The following is an 18,877-nucleotide window of genomic DNA, read 5'->3' as shown; positions in this document are numbered from 1 at the left end:
GAACAGGGAGCCCAATGCGGGGCTTGATCCCAGGATGCTGGGATCATGACCTGAGCTGAAGGCAGACGCTTAACCGTCTGAGCCACCCAGGCGCCCCCCCCTTTTTTTTATTTATTTTTTTTTAATTTTATTTATTTGACATAGAGACAGGGACCAGCACTGCCATCTTTAAGTATAAAGTATGATTAAATACTTTGTCACAAGCCATGTAAAGACAAATATTATCAGGAAAGAATAAGTGGCATGCTTATTAATTCCATGTATACATCTATTCCCATAGCTAGTTGTTTAATAAGAAGCTAGACTTAATCATCACTTTCACACTATAATGAAACTGAAATTTCAGAAATCTTACTTTGCATTGGGGAATGCAGTGAGTTAATATCATCTCATTGAATGTGTTTCAAAACTCCTGTGTATCTTTAAAATTGATTTACTGGCTAATTTCTATGAAAGGCCTAGGCTTTATGGATCAACGTAATTTTTTTTTTTTAGATTTATGTATTTGTTTTAGAGAGTGCATGCACAGGGGGAGGGGCAGAGGGATAGACTCAAGCAGACTTCCCACTGAGCACAGAGCCCAATGCAGCCTGATTTCATGACCCTGAGATCGTGACCTGAGGTGAAACCAAGAGTTGGACATTCAACTGACTGAGCCACCCAGGTGCCCCAACATAATTCTTTATAAAATGAAGGGTAGAACACTTTTTAGGACAGTTCTGCTAATGATTTTAGATAACTGAGTTAGCATAATAAGCTAATGTTTCGGTTAATTCCAAGCCTCACTGGGCATAATTATATATTACCTCTTCTTAAACTAGATTTATTTCAGAATATATTAAAAAAAATCATAAGTGTTTGTGACCCTGCGGGTCTCCCAGGTTCTAAAAAAACTCTTGCACATGTACATAAAGAGACATGCATAGGGCTGTTCTTTGCAACACCATTTATAATAGCAAAAATTGGTAACAGCAGCAAGTCTGTCCATGAGAATAAAAAATTGTGATATATTCATATAGTGAAATACTATACAACATTTAAAATGAACTGGAGGTATGTTTCAACAAAGACAATCTCAGAAATGTAATGTTGAGTTTAAAAGGAAGATGCAGAATATATATGCATTATTGTACCATTTATATACAGTTTAAAATATACAAAATAGGACCATATATTTATGGATGCATCCATATGTAGGAAAGTATAAAAGCCATTAATAAACACCAAACTCAGAATAATGCTTACCTCTGAAAATAGAGACAAGGGAGGGGACTTTACCTGTGATAATATATTACTTTTTAAAAAAATTCAGCCCTTGGGGCACCTGGGTGGCTCAGTCAGTTAAGCATCCGACTCTTGATCTCAGCCCAGGTCTTGATCTCAGGGTCCTGAGTTTGAGTCCCGTGTTGGGCTCCGTGCTGGGTGTGGAGCTTACTTTAAAAAAAAGAAAAATAGGGGCGCCTGGGTGGCTCAGATGGTTAAGCGTCTGCCTTCAGCTCAGGTCATGATCCCAGGGTCGTGGGATTGAGCTCCACATGGGGCTCCTGGCTCAACAAGGAGCCTGCTTCTCCCTCTCCCTCTGCCTCTCTCCCTGCTCATGCTTTCTCTTCTCTCTCTCTGTATCTCTGTGTCTCAAATGAATAAATAAAATCCTAAAAAAGAAAAAGTAAAATAGCAATTATGGTAAAATACTAAAATAACAGATTTCTCTAATGGGAACAGTAGCATTTATTCTCTTTCTGTACTCTTGAAGAATTTATAATACCAAAAATTATAGAATTTGGGTAATTTTATAAAGCATTGGCTGACTGGTTGTCATTTTAACCAACCATATTTAATAAACCACAAATTAAGTTTAAAGAAAATAATGTGCTACAGTCAATATAGGAAGGATTCTGAAAGCCAGCTCGTGGTTCAGATTCTAGCTTTATGATGTATTTGTGATTCATGGCAAGTTAACACTTCTAAGCCAGTGTTCTCACCTAATTTTACATGGTGGTTGTAAGGAATATAGTATTTATAAACTTCTTAATAGTGTTTAAAAATGTTTTTTGTGGGGTGCCTAGGTGGCTGAGTTGGTTAAGCATCTGCCTTCAGCTCAGATCGTGATCTCAGGGTCCTAGGATCAAGTCCTGTGTCAGGCTCCCTGCTCAGCGGGGAGTCTGCTTCTCCCTCTCCTTCTACCCTCCCCCCGCCATGCTCATGCACACACATGTGCTCTCTTTCTCTCAAATAAATAAATTAAAAAAAAAATAGAAATGTGTTTTCTGGGGGCATTTGGGTGGCACAGTTGGTTAAGCATCTGACTCTTTGTTTCAAATCAGGTCATGATCTCCAGGTCATGAGATGGAGACCCACATGGGGCTCTGCACTCAATGTGGAGTTGTCTTAAGTTTCTCTCTCCCTCTGCCCCTCCCCCGTGTGCTTTCTCTCTCTCTCTCTCTCTCTCTCTCTCTTTCTCACTCTCTCTCTAAAATAAGTAAATCTTCAAAAAATAATTTTTTTTTTAAACTCACTCTATATTATCATCAGAATCAATAGAAGAACTTAAATTTTTTTTAAAGACATCATTTTGGGCCCAGTGATAGTAAGATTCATACCGGTCTGGTTTGGGGTCTCTGATTTGTGCACATTTAAGTATCAACATTAGATATCTAACTTCCTTGGATACAGAGTAGTGGAACCTACTCAGATACTTCAGAGGTTTGAAATATTAGTTTGATTTCACAGATAAAAACTGGGAATGAATTTAATGCTTAAAAATAAAACATACTTGATCTGAAACAGTCAAAACTTCTATTTATGACCCCTAATGTTTGTTTTTAAATTGGGAAGAACATATCTGTAAATATGGCATTTTCTAACTCAAGGTTATAATATTTATGTCTGTTTTGCTATGTGTATGTATATATACGTATATACAAAATGGTTCTGGCATATAATGTGTAGATGTGTCCATTTATGCCAGAGTACCAATATCTTAATACATCTTTCTTCACTACATTTGAGATAGTGAGATAGCTAGAGAACAAACTCGAGTTTTCAGTTAGATGAGAGAATAATTTCAATCAGCAGTGTGCTAACTTTCCAAATATCACATAAATTGAAGTCTTACAGTATGTTAGGTAGTCCAGTATGGAAAGTGATAACCTCATGTCTCAGTCTTTTGGTCTCAGCTTTGCTTTTAACTGTCTGACCAACTTGGGCGAATTAACCTCCTGGCAGTGGTGAATTCAAATGATTTTTAAAGTCTTTTTCAATCATAATCTTCTATAATTTTAAGATGCTTTTCCTTATTTGTGCTTTACTTTCTCTGATCTGTCATTTGCAAAACATGCTGTTTAGTCCGTGTCATATGGTAGAAAATATGAAGAGTAATGAGGATGATGTTATATGTTGCAGAATTATAGGCGTTTCTTTAACAGTTACAAAGCAGCTTCTAATGTCCTGAGATCTAGCATTTATATCTGTAAACTTGAGTTTTTAATTCTTCCTCCCAAATTTTAAGTACTTCCTACATTATAAAATAACCTTTTATATACCTTTATATATGTGTTCTTTTCTCTTTCTGCATTGATTTTGTTGTGTCCAAGGAAATGTAAGTGATCTACTTATGTAGAATTCTTCAGGAAGTATTTGGGTAGAATTTATGACCACATGTATTCTTCTTTTTTTTTTTGAAGATTTCATTCATTTATTTCACAGAAAGAGAGAGAGAAACAGTGAGAGCAGGAACACAAGCAGGGGGAGCAGGAGAGGGAGAAGCAGGCTTCCCAATGAGCAGGGAGCCCGATGTGGGTCTCGATCCCAGGACCCTGGGACCGTGACCTGAGCCGAAGGCAGATGCCCAACAACCAAGCCACCCAGGCGACCGACCACATGTATTCTTTAATCGTGTCTTTCCTTGGTGTAGGTGCAGGGTGAAGGATTCATTACTCTTAAAGTTATCTATTGGATCTGAATACTCATTAAACATTTGTGCATTGAGTACCCATTGTATGCTAGGTGGATCTTGGAGGACACCCAATGAACAATCACTGTGTCTGTCTTCACAGTCCATTGAATATATTAACATTTTAAGAAACAGAACAAGGCTATACACTGTTGGAATATGCTATAATAGGTATAGAATAAACAGGTTGAATATCAAAGATTGGAAATTGATACAGTTGCATTTTATCTTTGGAGAAAGAAAGGAGTCTGCATGAATGTTTCATAAATTCAGTTTTGCAGATTTTTAAGTTTTTTTGTTGTTTTTGAATTTCTTGTTACAGTGCAGCTTATGATGCCATTCTTGAAAGAAATGTTGCAATCAAGAAGCTAAGCCGGCCATTTCAGAATCAGACTCATGCTAAACGGGCTTACAGAGAGCTAGTTCTTATGAAATGTGTTAATCACAAAAATGTAAGTGAACATTTTAGAAAATGTCTTAAGTATAGATGAAATCAAGATTTGTTCATGAATACATAACAAAACTTTAAAAATATATTACGTGCTTTAAATTCTTCTGGATTGAAACATTATTTAAAAGGGGTATATATCTACAGTATAAGTTTTTTCTCAACTTTATTAAATTATATCAAAAGAAAACAGCTTCTGAAATTTAGATTGTGTAATTTTCTGACATTTAATTTGCAAAAGGAGTTTTAAAAGAAGTAGGTGTTTTAGAAGAACTTTAGGCTTGATCTCATCTTCTTTTTTGTTTTCTCTCAGGCTGACATTTCAGAAGACTGTAGCCTTAGCACAGAGATGAAATTGTTCCCATTTTACTTTGACACTGGAATTTTATTTACTAATATTAGATATAAAATTCAAATCATTTCTCCCTACCCTACTCCCACTTTTTAAAGTGATACTGATACTCACTGGTCACTTTAGGTTGAAGAGTCTGTGATTTTATAAAGCAGTTTAGCAGAAACTTCAAAAAATATTTAAATGAAATTAGGAAAATATCCCTAATTCTTTTTCCTAATGGTTATAATGACTAAAACATATAACTTTCACTCATTTTGAGAAGAAATAGTTACACTTTTTTAAACTTACTTAAGCATACTTTTATGATTATTTTAATGGAATAATTTCTCTCAGCCGAGAGGAAATAAACTAGGAGTGAATTGTGTAAGGGACAGTTTTATGAAGTACTAAACCAAAAGCATCTGACTGGAGATGTCTTGTGTTATTTGTACAAAGGAGTTTATAAAATAAAATAAGCTCAGTGCTTTCTGATTGCAGATAACACAGTTTACCATATTTTGAGAGCTAACTGTAAGCCTTCTGTGTACTGGAGTTAGTAAATTAGTCACTGGGGGGAAAAATTCATGTAAGTTAAGGATGAGGCTACTTATTTGGGGTAATGTATAGTGTTATTTTGAAGACAAATACATAGTGAAATATCAAATATGATATAAAGCAGTGGAAGTTTGATTGTCAAATTGTGGTAGATGGAAAATAAGTGTTGAGCTTTCAGGAGAGAAGGTTGCGTGAGCTTTCATGAAATGGGAAAGCTTTGGGGAAAGGTGGCCCTAGACTAATTCTTAAAAATGGGGTAAAAATTGGATTGTTGAAGGAAAAGGGCCTCCCAGAAAGAACAGCATATAAAAAGAGGTATAGATTAAAGTCAGGACAGGGAACAAGTTGTGTCAGCCATTCTTGTTCTAGATGGGAGCCAGCCATGTTGCTTGTCAGGGTTTTGTTGGTAGCCTCCTACCCTCAGATTTAGCTGCTCATGCCCCCTTGTAGTCTGTTTCATGGCGATGATGGTGGTGATACTGCCTTTGTTTTGCATTGGGGACATGGCCAATGACTCCTACTTCCTGTCCCTGGGTGACTGCAAAAAACGATGGTTCCGTCGACTAGATGGAGGGCATGGAAAGCCTGTTTCACATAGTTAACCCTCTGATGGGGATGGCAAGGTCTATGCAGGCAGTACCCTTGGCACAAGAGTGCTGACATAGAGTAGATGCTCAAAACATATTTGTTCAGAGACTGAATGTAAAACTCAATACAGTTGACCCTTCAATAATGTGGGGGGGATATCAACCCCCTGTGCAGTTGAAATCTGCATATAACTTTGACAACCCCAAACTTAACGACTGATAGCCTACAGTTGACTGGAAGCCTTACTGATAACATAAATAGTTGATTAAGACATATTTTGTATACTATATGTGTTGTATTCTTAAAGTAAGCTAGAGAAAAAAATGTTACTAAAATCATAAGGAAAATTCTTACACAGTACTGTACTGTATCAAAAAAAGTCCATGTATACGTGAACCCACACAGTTTGAACCCATGTTGTTCAAAGGGTCAACTGTAGAGGGAAACCAGGAATGATAATGTAATTTTTATACTCCTAATGGATGGATGTTTTTGTAATGTCTTGCCTTTTCAGCAGTTTCATGTTCCACACAGATCATCTCTTCATTGGTCTAAAAATCTCTATTTTTTCTCACCTCTTTTTTTGTGTGTGTGTGGTAAAATACACATAACATAAAACTCACTGTCTTAGCCATTTTAAGCATACACTTCAGTGGTACTAGGTACATTCATATTGTTTTGCATTTCCGACTGTTTTCATAGATGCTTTTGAATTTGTTTTTCAACTTGGTCACTTATCTCTGAACGTACTTTGGTATGTCACCTAGCACACAGTACTTCATGTCTGACTGAATTCTCCAAGAGAATTGATGAGGCATGTCATCTCCTCTTAACCATGGACATTATAATCCTGTTTAGAAATCAGGTCACCATTTGATTCACATTGTCTTAGCAAGTTATTCTTTGTCACAGGCCTGCTAGTAGATCACATCTTTCCCATCTTTTACTTTCTTTTTTTGTTTGTTTTTTAAAGATTTTATTTATAACCCCAAAATCAAGAGTCACATGCTGTACAGACTGAGCAAGCCAGGTGCCCCCCCATCTTTTACTTATTATCTTTTGGTTTTGGAGGTTAAGTATAGTACTTCCTATTTCTCCCTAGAATTTCACATATGAAATCTGGTTCCTCTTCCCAGACTCTTGGGGATTGCTTTTTCTTTGTTCTGACTTTTCACATGCTAGTTTCGTATTCCAGTATTGCTCAGGATGCCTTCATAATAACTGGATTAGTTCTTTAGTGACCCTTGGGCATACCACAAAATGACATGTGTAACTATAAAAATTACCCATCTTCCCTGAATTCTTCATCTTATTCACATGGATATTATGACTGGAGACATTTTCAAGAATGCCTTTTTGAAATCTTCATATACTTATCTGGTCACGTTTCTGATTTACTGCTGCTATTCTTTGTTGTCGTTGTTTTATTCACAGAAGGAAGTACAGTTTCTCAGTGAATTTTTACCTGCTCCTAGTAAGTGTTAATTCTTTCAAAGTAGTTATATATCACCCACATAATCAGTTCTTGACTTTTGTTTGACTGTCCAATCTATGATTAGTATAATTTCCTTTATTTTCCTTTTTGAAAAGTAAGACAGCTGTCTTAATTTTTTATTTTATAACTGCTTTATTGAGATACAGTTCACATACCATACAGTTTATTCATTTAATGTGTGTAATTCAGTGGTTTTTAGTATATTCACAGATGTATTTGACTTTCCATAGTTCTAGAACATTTTCGTCACCTCAGAAAGAATCTCCATATTATTTAGCTCTCATTTTCCTATCTCCCACAACCCTTGGCTCTAAGCAACCACTAATCTTTTGTCTTTATATGCTTTTCATAACACTTTTCTTCTGCTCTAGGATTTCTCAGATATGAACAGTTTACTATTTCTCCGAGTCTCTAGATGTGCAGTTCATCTGTTTAGAAGTCAGGAATTAATTCATTTAGAGTAGCTAGATGCATTCTTATTATCACCTTCCCTATCTTAAACAAATTTGTTTGACCTTTTCTGATCTGGAAATTATTTTTCTGAGTTTATTCACTGAACAAATATTTTGATGCCTTCTATAAGCAAAACTTTATGCTTAGATGAATGACATAGATTCTGCCCTCATGAAGTTGGTCTAGACAAACTTTCCCATCCCTAATTGTCAACAAATGTTTTTAAAATGTGTGTCATGTATCTCCCTATGGTACAGGGCTGAAAAAGTGAATAATTCTTTCTTACAAGGATTCTGGTGTGATTGGGATGAGGCTGTTGTGAAAATGAAACTATACGACACTGTGTTAAGTGCCATAATAATATGTAAGATATTGTGGGGACTAAGAAAATATTCAGCAACCTGTCAAGGACTAGAGGTTGTCAGACTCTACAAAAGACATCAGTTTTGAAGGTAACTGAATTCAGTAGGTAAATATGACAAGTACAGGGAAGAGTATGTTTAAAGGCATTGAAATTTTTTTAAAGATAACATTGTTTAAACTTATTTAAGATGGCTAAAGTATCAAGTTTAATAGAGAGCTTAGCAGGTGATGAACTGGGTTGATGATGTTCTGTCATGGAAGGAAGGCTTTGAATGTATTACAAGGGAGTTTTAGAATTTTTTTTTCTGGCATTAAGTTTTTGAAGAGGTCAGTAATATGATCAGGTCTTTCTTTTATCATATTATAGGCAATAAAATGGAAATCACTGTTTAGGGAACCTTAATGTTGGAAGTAATTATAGCATCAACAGTCTAGATGAGATGTTAGAATCCTCTATCTATATAGTAGCACAGGGAATGGGAAGAAGAGGTTGAAGGTCAGCTGACAGTAGAATGGGATAGTATTTTTTATTTTTTATGGTGCACATATTTGCAGTATTTATTTTGGTGCAAATACTGAAAAAGTAAAAAATCACTGTGAGCCTTCTCTTGTAAAAAAGAAGGCACTCTGGGAAAGTAAAGAGTTTGGGTAGGAATGATAATGAGTTCAATTTTATATTTGTGAGATTTTCATTTGAAGTGGCAGTATATAGGCAATATATATTTGAGACTTACAAACTAAGTAAGGACTTTTAATGTATATTTGGAAATTATCCACATAGAAATGTTTAGACAAAAAAACAAAAACCAAAAAACCATATGTTGCCCAGGGAAAGGGTACAGGTAAGAGAAAAGGATTAAAGACAGAATGGTGGGAAAGAGGGCATGCCTGTGGATGAACCAGTGAATAGACTGGGAATGCAGAAAACGGGGCAAGTTCATTATTATGAAAAACTGAGGGCGTTGCAGGGAGGGCTGAGATTATATACAGATATTAAGTTAGGTAAGAGCTAGTAGAAGGTATTTAAAATTTGCCTACAAAGTACATAGAGGATTATAATATAGGTCCTTGATTATTGAGTATTCATAAATGGAATGGATATGTGGAGCTCTTCTGTTGATAACAGTTTTTTTTTAAGGCTTTTTTTTTTTTAAGAGCATTTTTAGGTTCACAGCAAAAATGAGAGGAAGGTACAGAGATCTCTCATATACCCCTGCCCCCACACATGCATAGCCTCCCTCATTATCTGTATTCCCCACCAGACTGGTACATTCATTATAATCACTTGATGCATCCTTTTTACTCAAAGTCCATAGTTTACATTAGGGTTCACTCTTGGTGTTGTACATTCTTTGGGTTTGGACAAATGTGTAATGACATAATATCTACTATTATAGTATCATACAGAGTTTTTTCACCTCCCTAAAGATCCTGCGTGCTTTGGTTCCCTCCCTACCCCCAATCCCTGGCCATAAAGTTTTAATATGTAAAGTAAGAGATTACTTGGGCTTAGAACATAAGATTTTAAAATTCTTATACTGACAGTGGATTTTTTTTTAACTCATGTATTTGCAGTTCCTAAATGAAAGTATTATTAGTAGCAGTGGTGTCTAATTTTTCTGTCTTTTTGCTTTTGCCACAGATAATTGGCCTTTTGAATGTTTTCACACCACAGAAATCCCTAGAAGAATTTCAAGATGTGTAAGTTTGACAATTAAAACTTTATGTTCATACATTATTCTCAGACTGTTGCTGTACACTATAGCTTTCATCTTTTTTCACCCATGAAGTTACATAGTCATGGAGCTCATGGATGCGAATCTTTGCCAAGTGATTCAGATGGAACTAGATCATGAAAGAATGTCCTACCTTCTCTATCAGATGCTGTGTGGAATCAAGCACCTTCACTCTGCTGGAATTATTCATCGGGTTAGTAGAAAAAACTATCATCATAATCCTTTTTTTAATTACTGAGGTGAAATTCAACTAACATAAAATTAACCATCTTTTAAAGGGTTCAATTCATTGACATTTAGTACATTCACAACATTGTTTATCCACAACATTGTTCATCCACCACCAATAGAAAATTTTGAAGTATTTTCATTGCCCCAAAAATCCTATACCCATGAAGCAGTCAGTTCCCATCTCCCTCTCTCGCTAGCCCCTGGCCTCATACCAGTCTGTTTTCTGTGTCTATGGATTTTTCTCTTCTGGATATTTCATAGAAATGGAATCATATGTGACCTTTTGTGTTTAGTTTCTTTAACTTAGCATAATGTTGTCAGTCTCATTCATGTTGTAGCATGTACCAGTAGTTCATTCCTTTTTATGACTGAATAATACTATATGTATGTACCATGTTTTGTTTATCCATTCATCCACTGATAGACATTTGCATTATTTCTGCCTTTTAGCTTTTGCGGATAGTGCTGCTATGAACACTCATGTACAAATATTTGTCTGAGTTCCTATTTTCAGTTCTTTTGGGTATCTTCCTAGGATTGGGTCCCTTGGTAATTGTATATTTAACTTTTAGAACAACTACCAAACTGTTCTCAACAGTGGCTATACCATTTTACATTCCCTGTAGCAACGTGTGAAGGTTCTGATTTCTCCAAATCTTTGCTAGTACTTACTGACTTGTATTCTAACCATCCTAGTGAGTACAGAGTGGTATCTCGTGATTTGCATTTCCCTAATAACTAAAGATGTTGAATGTTTTCATATGCTTGTTGGTCATTTGTATATCTTCTTGGGAGAAGTGTCTGTTCAAGCCCTTTGCCCATTTTTTAAAATTGGGTTGTTTGTCTTTTCATTGTTGATTTATGGAAATTCTTTCTATATTATATATATGTAAGTTCTTTATATATTATATATATATAAGTTGAGTTATAGAAGTTCTTTATGTATTATATATAAATATATATAAAAGATACTAGACCCTTATCAGGTATGTGATTTGTAAATATTTTCTCTCATTTTGTATATTGTCTTTTCACTTTCTTGATACCCTTTGATGCACAAAAGTTTTAATTTTCATGAAATTCAAGTATCAGAATTATGTGGAACTGCTGTAAGGTCAAAGACATAGACCAATGGAATAGAACTAAGTGCAGAAATAAAATCACATATCTATAACTAACTGATTTTCAACAAGGGTGTCAGAGACCATTCAACTGGGAAAAAATAAGTCTCTTTAAGAAGTGGGGCTGGGACAACTGGATTTCCACAAGCAAAAGAATGAATTTGGATCCTGACCTCACATTGTACACAAAAGTTAACTCAAAATGGGTCAGTGACCTAAACATAAGACTAAAGCTATAAAACTCTTGAAAGAAAACGTAAGGGTAAACCTTAATGATTTGACAACGAATTCTGACAAATGGTACCAAAAAGCACAATCAACCAGAGGAAAAAAAAAGATAAATTGATACTGTAGTCTTCTAGTAAGTTTTGGGAAAATGGGAAAGTGTGAGCCCTCCAACTTTATTCTTTTTAAATATTGTTTTGACTGTTCAAGGCCCCTTGTGACTCCATGTGGATTTGAATATCAGCTTTTCCATTTCTGCAGAAAGGCCATTGGAATTTTAATAAAGATTTCATTTATTGACTGTAGATTGCTTGGGTTGTTTTACCTTCTCAACTATACTTAGTATTCCAGTTCACAGACACCCGACGAATGTCTTTCTGTTTACTTACGTTGCATTAGTCTGCTTGGGCTGCCATAACAAAATAACATAGACTCAGCAGCTTAAACACAGCTATGAAATTGCCCTCTGAGCTTGCTTTTTCTGTATTCCCTAAATTTTTGTGTGTTGTATATTCATTTTCATTCATCTCAAAGTATTTTCTCATTTTCCTTGTGAATTGTTCTTTGCCCCATTGGTTGTTTAAGAGTATGCTGTTTAATTTCCACAAATTTGTGAATTTTCCAGTTTTCCTTTTTTCTTGATTTCTAGCTTCATTCCACTGTGGTCAGAGAAGATACATTGTATGATTTCTTTTAAAATTTATTGAGACTTACCCAACATGTGGTCTGTTCTGAAGAATATTCATTGTGCACTTAGAAAAATATGTATTCTCCTGTTTTTGGAGGGAGTATTTCTTAAAGGTTACCATTAGGATTGCAGTTAATGTCTTCAACTTATAACAGAATTTATTTTGAATTATTAACCACCTTACCTTCACAAAAACTCTACTCCTATATAGAGTCTGTTCTTCCCCCATTATGTTGTAGTTGTCAAGTATTACGTATTTATACACTGTGTGCTCAGTAAGATAGAAATGCAATTATTGTTTAATGCATTTGTCTTTTAAATCATATTGGAAAAAAATAGAAGTTAGAAACCCAAAACACAATAATACTGACCTTTGTATTTACCTGTGTAATTACCTTTACCACTATTCTTTTATTTCTTCTTACAGCTTCAAGTTACTGTTTAATGTCCTTTTATTTCTACCTGAGGGACTACTGTAGCCTTCTTTATAGGGCAGGTGTAACTAGCAACAAATTCCCATAGCTTTTATTTATCTCAAAGTATCTTACTTAATCTCCTTCGCTTTTGAAGGATAGTTTGTTAGATACAGAATTTTTGTTTGGAATTTTTTTTTCTTTTGGCAGTTTATTTATTTATTTAAAGATTTTATTTATTTATTTGAGAGAGAGAGAGAGAATGAGAGCTAGAGAACACGAGAGGAAAGAGGGTCAGAGGGAGAAGCAGACTCCCTGCTGAGCAGGAAGCCCCATGTGGGACTCCATCCTGGGACTCCAGGATCATGACCTGAGCCGAAGGCAGTCGCTTAACCAACTGAGCCACCCAGACGCCCCTCTTTTAGCAGTTTAAATGTGTCTTTTCATTGCCTTTTGGCCTGTATGGTTTCTTTTGAGAAATCAGTTGTTAATATCATTGAGGATCTCTTCTAAATGACAAGTTGCTTCTCTTGATTCTTAAGATTCTCTTTTTGTCTTTGGTTTTCAGCAGTTTGATTATAATATGTCTCGGTGTAGATCTCTTTGCTTTTATCCTTGGAGTTCACTGAACAACTTGGGTGTATAGATTTAGTCTTTCGCTAAATTTGGAATTTTTCAGTCATTATTTTTTGAAATATTTTTTCTGCTCCTTTTCCTTTTTCCTCTTATTTGGGACTTCCATTATGCATATGTTGTACACTTGATGGTATGTCATGTCTTGTTTTCTTCAACTTTAATGTTTTGTCACAGGCAGAATGGGTTATTCATTTGCCTTACAGTGTTTTTGAGAAATGCCCCCTATCTAGCCCAAGACCAGAGTCCCACAGTGAGAAGGCAGGCTGCTTTCTTCAAGACCCTCCCACCCAGCCAGGAAGATGGGTGGGACAAGGGCTCGTAAAAACACCATACATCTTTGCTATTGTTTTTAAGTTGCCTTTTTCTTGATTCTGTGTTTACTTGGTTGTTGTGAACATTTGACTGTTTTCCAGATTGCTGAAAAAGGTTATTCTGATCCATTTTGCTTTGCTTTTTATTTTTAGTGTTTCTGTGGAGCAATCTAGTCTTCCATTTTTGCTGACATCACTGCCTTTAATTGTATTTTGGGAAAGTTGAATTTCACTGATTTATATGGAGTAGTATAAGCTTAGTTTTGCTCTGAAACGAAGCGGTATATAAAATATCCTATCATTATCAATTATATAAAACTGAGTATTTATCGGAGTTGTTTCTCATATATTCAGAAATAGTTTATATTTTTATAATCTGTTTTTAACTGCTTTATTGACATGTAATTCACATACCATACAGTTTATAAAGTGTGTAATTATATTATATTCAAAGGTTGTACAGCCATCAGCACAATATAATTTTAGAACGTTTTCACCAGCCTTAAAGAAATCCTGTACTTATTAGCCTTCAAATCCTGTTAATCCCTCTTCCCTTCACCCCCAGCCCTACACAACTACTAACCTACTTTCTATCTCCATATAGTTGCCTATTCTGGATATTTCATATAAGTGGAATTATATATATAATGTGGTCTTTTATGTCTGGCTTCTTTTCCCTAGCATAGTGTTCTCAAGGTTCATCCTTCTATTTATCATGTTATCAGGACTTCGTTTCTTTTTATTGCCGAATAATAGTTCACTTTATGGATATATACCACATTTTGTTTATCCATTCATCACTTGAGGGACATATGGGTTGTTAACCATTTTTTGGCTATCATGAGCAATGCTGACATGAACGTGTACATGTGCAAATTTTTGTGTGGACTTGTGTTTTTGTATTTTAGTTTTAATTCTAGCTTATTTGAAAAGAATAGCATCTAATTTGAGAGGAATATCTTGAAAAGTATTTAATTCAGTGGAATTATATCTCTGAGCTACCTTGTGTCAAATAACCTAACTCAAAATGAATACAGAGATTTGTGCTCAAGTTATCTATTTTAAGACAATTATGTATGTGAGTTATTTAGGCTTATTCTTAGTTATCATTCTAACTGAATTGCTTTGTATGTTGCATATGCAACTGCTATCATGTTATGTCTAATGCCATCTTTAGTCAACATAAGAGAAATCTCTTCACATGGGAGAGTATATTATCTTCCTCATCCCGTTATATATTGTGTGAGGCAAATGAGTTAAACTTCTGGGTTTTGTTTTTGTTTCTTTTGCCCTGTGAACCAGGACAGTAATCTGCCACCATGGAAGTTAATTTGATTTTAGTAAAGTAAAATTTTCCAAATAGAAAATTTTCAGATTAATGGAGCTAGCAGGTGGGTAAAACAAATCACAGACTACATGATAAAAGAGGAAACAAACGAAATAGCAGGAAACATAAAAAGGAAACATTAAATTACAGAAGACCAATATATAAAATAATGGGTAAAGGGGATTAACTAACCCCTTAATGAACAAAGTTCAAATTTTGACATACAAAACCACCACCACCAGCTATGTGTTTCTGTAATGCAAACAATTGTAGCTAGCTTCCAAAGGCTGAAAGCAAAGGTATTGGCAAAGATGTACTGGGAAAATAAAACATGAGAACAAGGATGACTGTATTTAATCAAATGCACTGAATATCGTGGGGCCAGGAACAAAGCATTTTTCAGTGACCTTGTGAGGAAAAAGCGTGTAATCCACCTATTTGGATAAGTAACTGTCAAGAACTTTATACATGCAGTGGAGTTGTAATACACAAAGCTTAAACTGTGGAAAATAGAAGAATTATCTGAACACGATAGTATTGGGATCTTTTAACATACTCCCTTAGTGTGGATGGATAAAGTGGTAAAAATACAGTATAACTATAGAAGACTTACATAATAAATTTGAGCTAAGAAGAGACATACTAGGATCTGTTACCTATGAAGAAGAATGTGCCTTTATTTTAGGTCAGGCTCTCTGGGAAACAGTCTCTAGGATGGAGATATACATGTAAGAAGTTTGGGAGTCCTCTCAGCATCAACATCTTTAAGGGAGTAAAGGAATACTGGACAGAGGGAAAAATTGAATTGGATGCAATCACTCCAGAGTCCTCAGCTGGTGACTCAGTTGGACTTTGAGGAGCAGCATGACCTTGGAAAAGTGGCTCTCTGTGGTTGAAAGCAATTCCAGGAGAGAGGTTTGCTGAAAACTCAGCAACCAATACTGCTAGCAGCTGGAAGAGATCCTGAACCAGGGATCAGAACAAGGCACCACAGGACTCACTATAGGACACCTCTGGTGCCACTTATTCCTATTTCCTTCATACAGTAAGTACTGGAAACTCTTCCTCCAGGATTTTATTTGATATTCCTTGAGTCACTTACAAGAAGTTTAATGGGATAAACTACAGCACCCACTCCTGAAACTGGTCTTGAGGCCACAACTGATACTCATCTCTCTGCTCTCCTACTAAGTCTAAATACCCTTCACCCCAGCCTAATACCTCTGGTGGTCTAAGATCATTTACTTGGTAAAATAACCTGAACTATCATCCCTTAGGGTTTTAGTACAAGTCAGGGCTGGGAATGGGGTTCCACATAGTCACTCAGAGACCCAAGCTGAATGAGGCTCCACCAGCTGCATAGTTCCTGGTCATTGTGTCAGAGGAAGAGAAAGCCAGGTGGTGTGTACTGTCTCTTCTATGCTTTGGCCTGGAAGTGACACACATCACTTCTGCTCTGAGCCCACTGGCAGACCATGAGGACCTGCCTAATTATAAGGGACAGGGAGATATGGAGAGGCAGACTTCAGCATGCGTGAGCATTAGTCTCTGTCACAGTCTACCCTTCTGGTCATCAAACATTTCTTTGCTCCCTTTATTCTACATGTAGTACACTCACCCCCTGCTTAGGGGAGATAACTCAAAGTCCTAGTCTGTCAAGGCATTTATTTCCAAGTGATACATGGTAATCCCTACTTCATATCCAGTAAACCGTCCCATTTGGGAAATTGAAAAGTTTAGTCATTGGTTATTTGTAATTTGTAATTTGAAATTCTGTTGGGCAGAGGTGCCTGGGTGGTACAGTCAGGTAAGCATCTGACTCTTGGTTTTGGGTCAGGTCATGATCTCAGCATCGTGGGATCAAGCCCTGTGTTGGGCTCCACACTCTGCCTAAGGCTCTCTTACTCTCTCTCAAATAAATAAATACATCTTTAAAATTATTTTAAAAAAGAAGGACATTCTGTTGGGCAGACATTGTCAGTGTCACTTCCCTTGGGGATGGGGGGGGCAGATATTCCTTGATTAGTCCCTGAATCTCATTTCTGCAAGGATTACTGTGTCCACTGTTCTCTGTGGCTCTGTTCTGTGAAGAGTCTTTTTTTTCTACTATCCTTTTGAATATATCTAAAGTGGTTATTGGAAAATGTGTTCTCCTTGGAGGCTGCTCAGCTTTCTTAGCTTACTGTCTGTAAAAGATTGGGGGCCTAAGTGTCATTTTAAGGCAGTCCTTCTCAATCTGGACACTGTTGATGTTTTAGATGAGGAATTCTTTCTTCTGAGGAGCTGTCCTGTGTATTGTAGAATGTTTAGCACATTCCTGGCCACCTACCCACTAGATGCCACCAATACTCCCCAATTGTGACAACCAAAAATGTCTCCAAACACTGCCAACTATCCTCTGAGGCCAGAATTGCCCTGAATTGAAAACTTGTTTTCAGGCTAGAAAAGTCACAGACTAATGGAGTTCTTTGACAGTACAGCTCTCAGAAACTTAGGAGGCTGCTGCTTTTTCATTACAGTTATTTTCAGAGCACATTTGTTAGTCACTGGCTCTATATTCTTCGACTTAATGTCTGCCTTTAAGCTTTCAGGCTTCTGTTGGCAAGCCTAAGGCATTTTCATCAACTGAAAGAATGTACAGCTCTTTTTCCCTCAGAGGTTTTCAGGATTATTAAGTGGAAGTGATGCACGGAAAACAAATCCAAGGTATCGGTGGCCTAACACAACGTTTATTGCTTGCTCAGGGGTCTGTAGGTTGGTTGTGTGGCACTGCTCCAGACCATGGGGTCAGATTCAGGGTTTGCCCTTATTCAGGCCAAAGGAATGCCTCTCTGGGGCACATCGTTTTCTCATGGTGAAAGATACCAGAGCAAGAGCCAAGCTAAATCAAGCATATTGAAAACTTTTTCAGATTTGGTGAACATCATATTCCCTCACATTCCATTGCCTAAACAAGTCATCTGTCAAGGCTCATTAATAAAATGGAGGAGTACAGATGGACCCCTACTTACGGTGGTTCAACCTAATTTTTTTACTTTACAGTGGTGTAAAAAGTGATACACATTTCACACTTTGAATTTTGACCTTTGCTGGGGTTAGCAGTATGTAGGACACTACTGTCTTACGAGGCTGAGCAGCAGCAGTGAGCCGCAGCTCCTAGCCAGCCAGGCAGTCACAGGGTGAAGAACCGCTACACTTACAAGTGTTCTGTGCCCAGTCATCCTGATTTTCACTTTCAGGACACTACTCAATAAATTATGTGAGATACTCCAACACTTTATTATAAAATAGGGTTTGCATCAGATGATTTTACCCAACCATAGGCTAAGGTAAGTGTTCTGAGCATGTTTAAGGTAGGCTAGCCTAAACTATCATGTTCGGTAGGTTAGGTGTATTAAATGCATTTTCAGCTTACGATGTTTTCAACTTATGAGGGTTTATTGGGACGTAACCCCATCATGAAGTCAAGGAACATCTATATCCTGGGTTGGGTGGGAGAGAGATTTACTGGACAATCTGCCAGTTTTTTTTAAGGGTTTAGTACCATTTAACTTTTCTAGAATGGCAAGGTCCTGCAATTCTAGATTCTGGTTCCCGTGCATTTCTGCTTTTAAAGTGGCCAGTTCTTTCAAATGCAGCTAGTAGCCACCAATACACTACTAAAGTTTTGCTTTCCAATCTCTTCTAGAGCAGGGGTCAGCTAACTTTTTCTATAAAGGCTTGATAGTAAATATTTTAGGCTTTGCAGATGACAGCGTCTCACAGCTATTCAGCTCTGCCATTGTAACACAGAAGCAGCTGTAGGTGATTAAATGGACAGTAGGTGATTAAATGGGCAGGACTGTGTTCTAATAAAACTTTCTTCACAAAAGCAGGCTTTAATTTGTCAACCCTTGTTCTAGAGTTTCAGGTTCATTATGCAAGTTGTGCTTTCCAAGTGATTGCAAGGGGTGGTATCATGAAGTGTATTGCTATTATATAACCTGGATCACCTATCCAAC

The 18,877-nt window shown here is 36.5% G+C and overlaps 1 protein-coding gene across 4 annotated transcripts in view; it reads left to right on the top strand.

Moving 5' to 3' along the window:
* The window catches only part of MAPK8 (mitogen-activated protein kinase 8), a 113,163-nt gene that overhangs the window by 76,570 nt on the left and 17,716 nt on the right, over positions 1-18,877 (top strand). For all 4 annotated transcript variants that reach the window (XM_025880977.2, XM_025880978.2, XM_073904520.1 and 1 more), the window contains exons 3-5: positions 4,275-4,404; positions 9,831-9,889; positions 9,979-10,117. In XM_025880977.2, coding sequence (XP_025736762.1) covers positions 4,275-4,404; positions 9,831-9,889; positions 9,979-10,117 — 328 coding nt within the window. The remainder of the gene's footprint in view (positions 1-4,274; positions 4,405-9,830; positions 9,890-9,978; positions 10,118-18,877) is intronic.

This window comes from Callorhinus ursinus, unplaced genomic scaffold (assembly GCF_003265705.2).
Source record: "Callorhinus ursinus isolate GAN/ISIS: 27379988/994484 unplaced genomic scaffold, GSC_fseal_2.0 scaffold20, whole genome shotgun sequence".
In the NCBI taxonomy this organism is placed as follows: Eukaryota; Metazoa; Chordata; class Mammalia; order Carnivora; family Otariidae; genus Callorhinus; species Callorhinus ursinus.
Note: the sequence above shows the minus strand (reverse complement) of the source record. Positions and strands in the feature narration are given on the sequence as shown.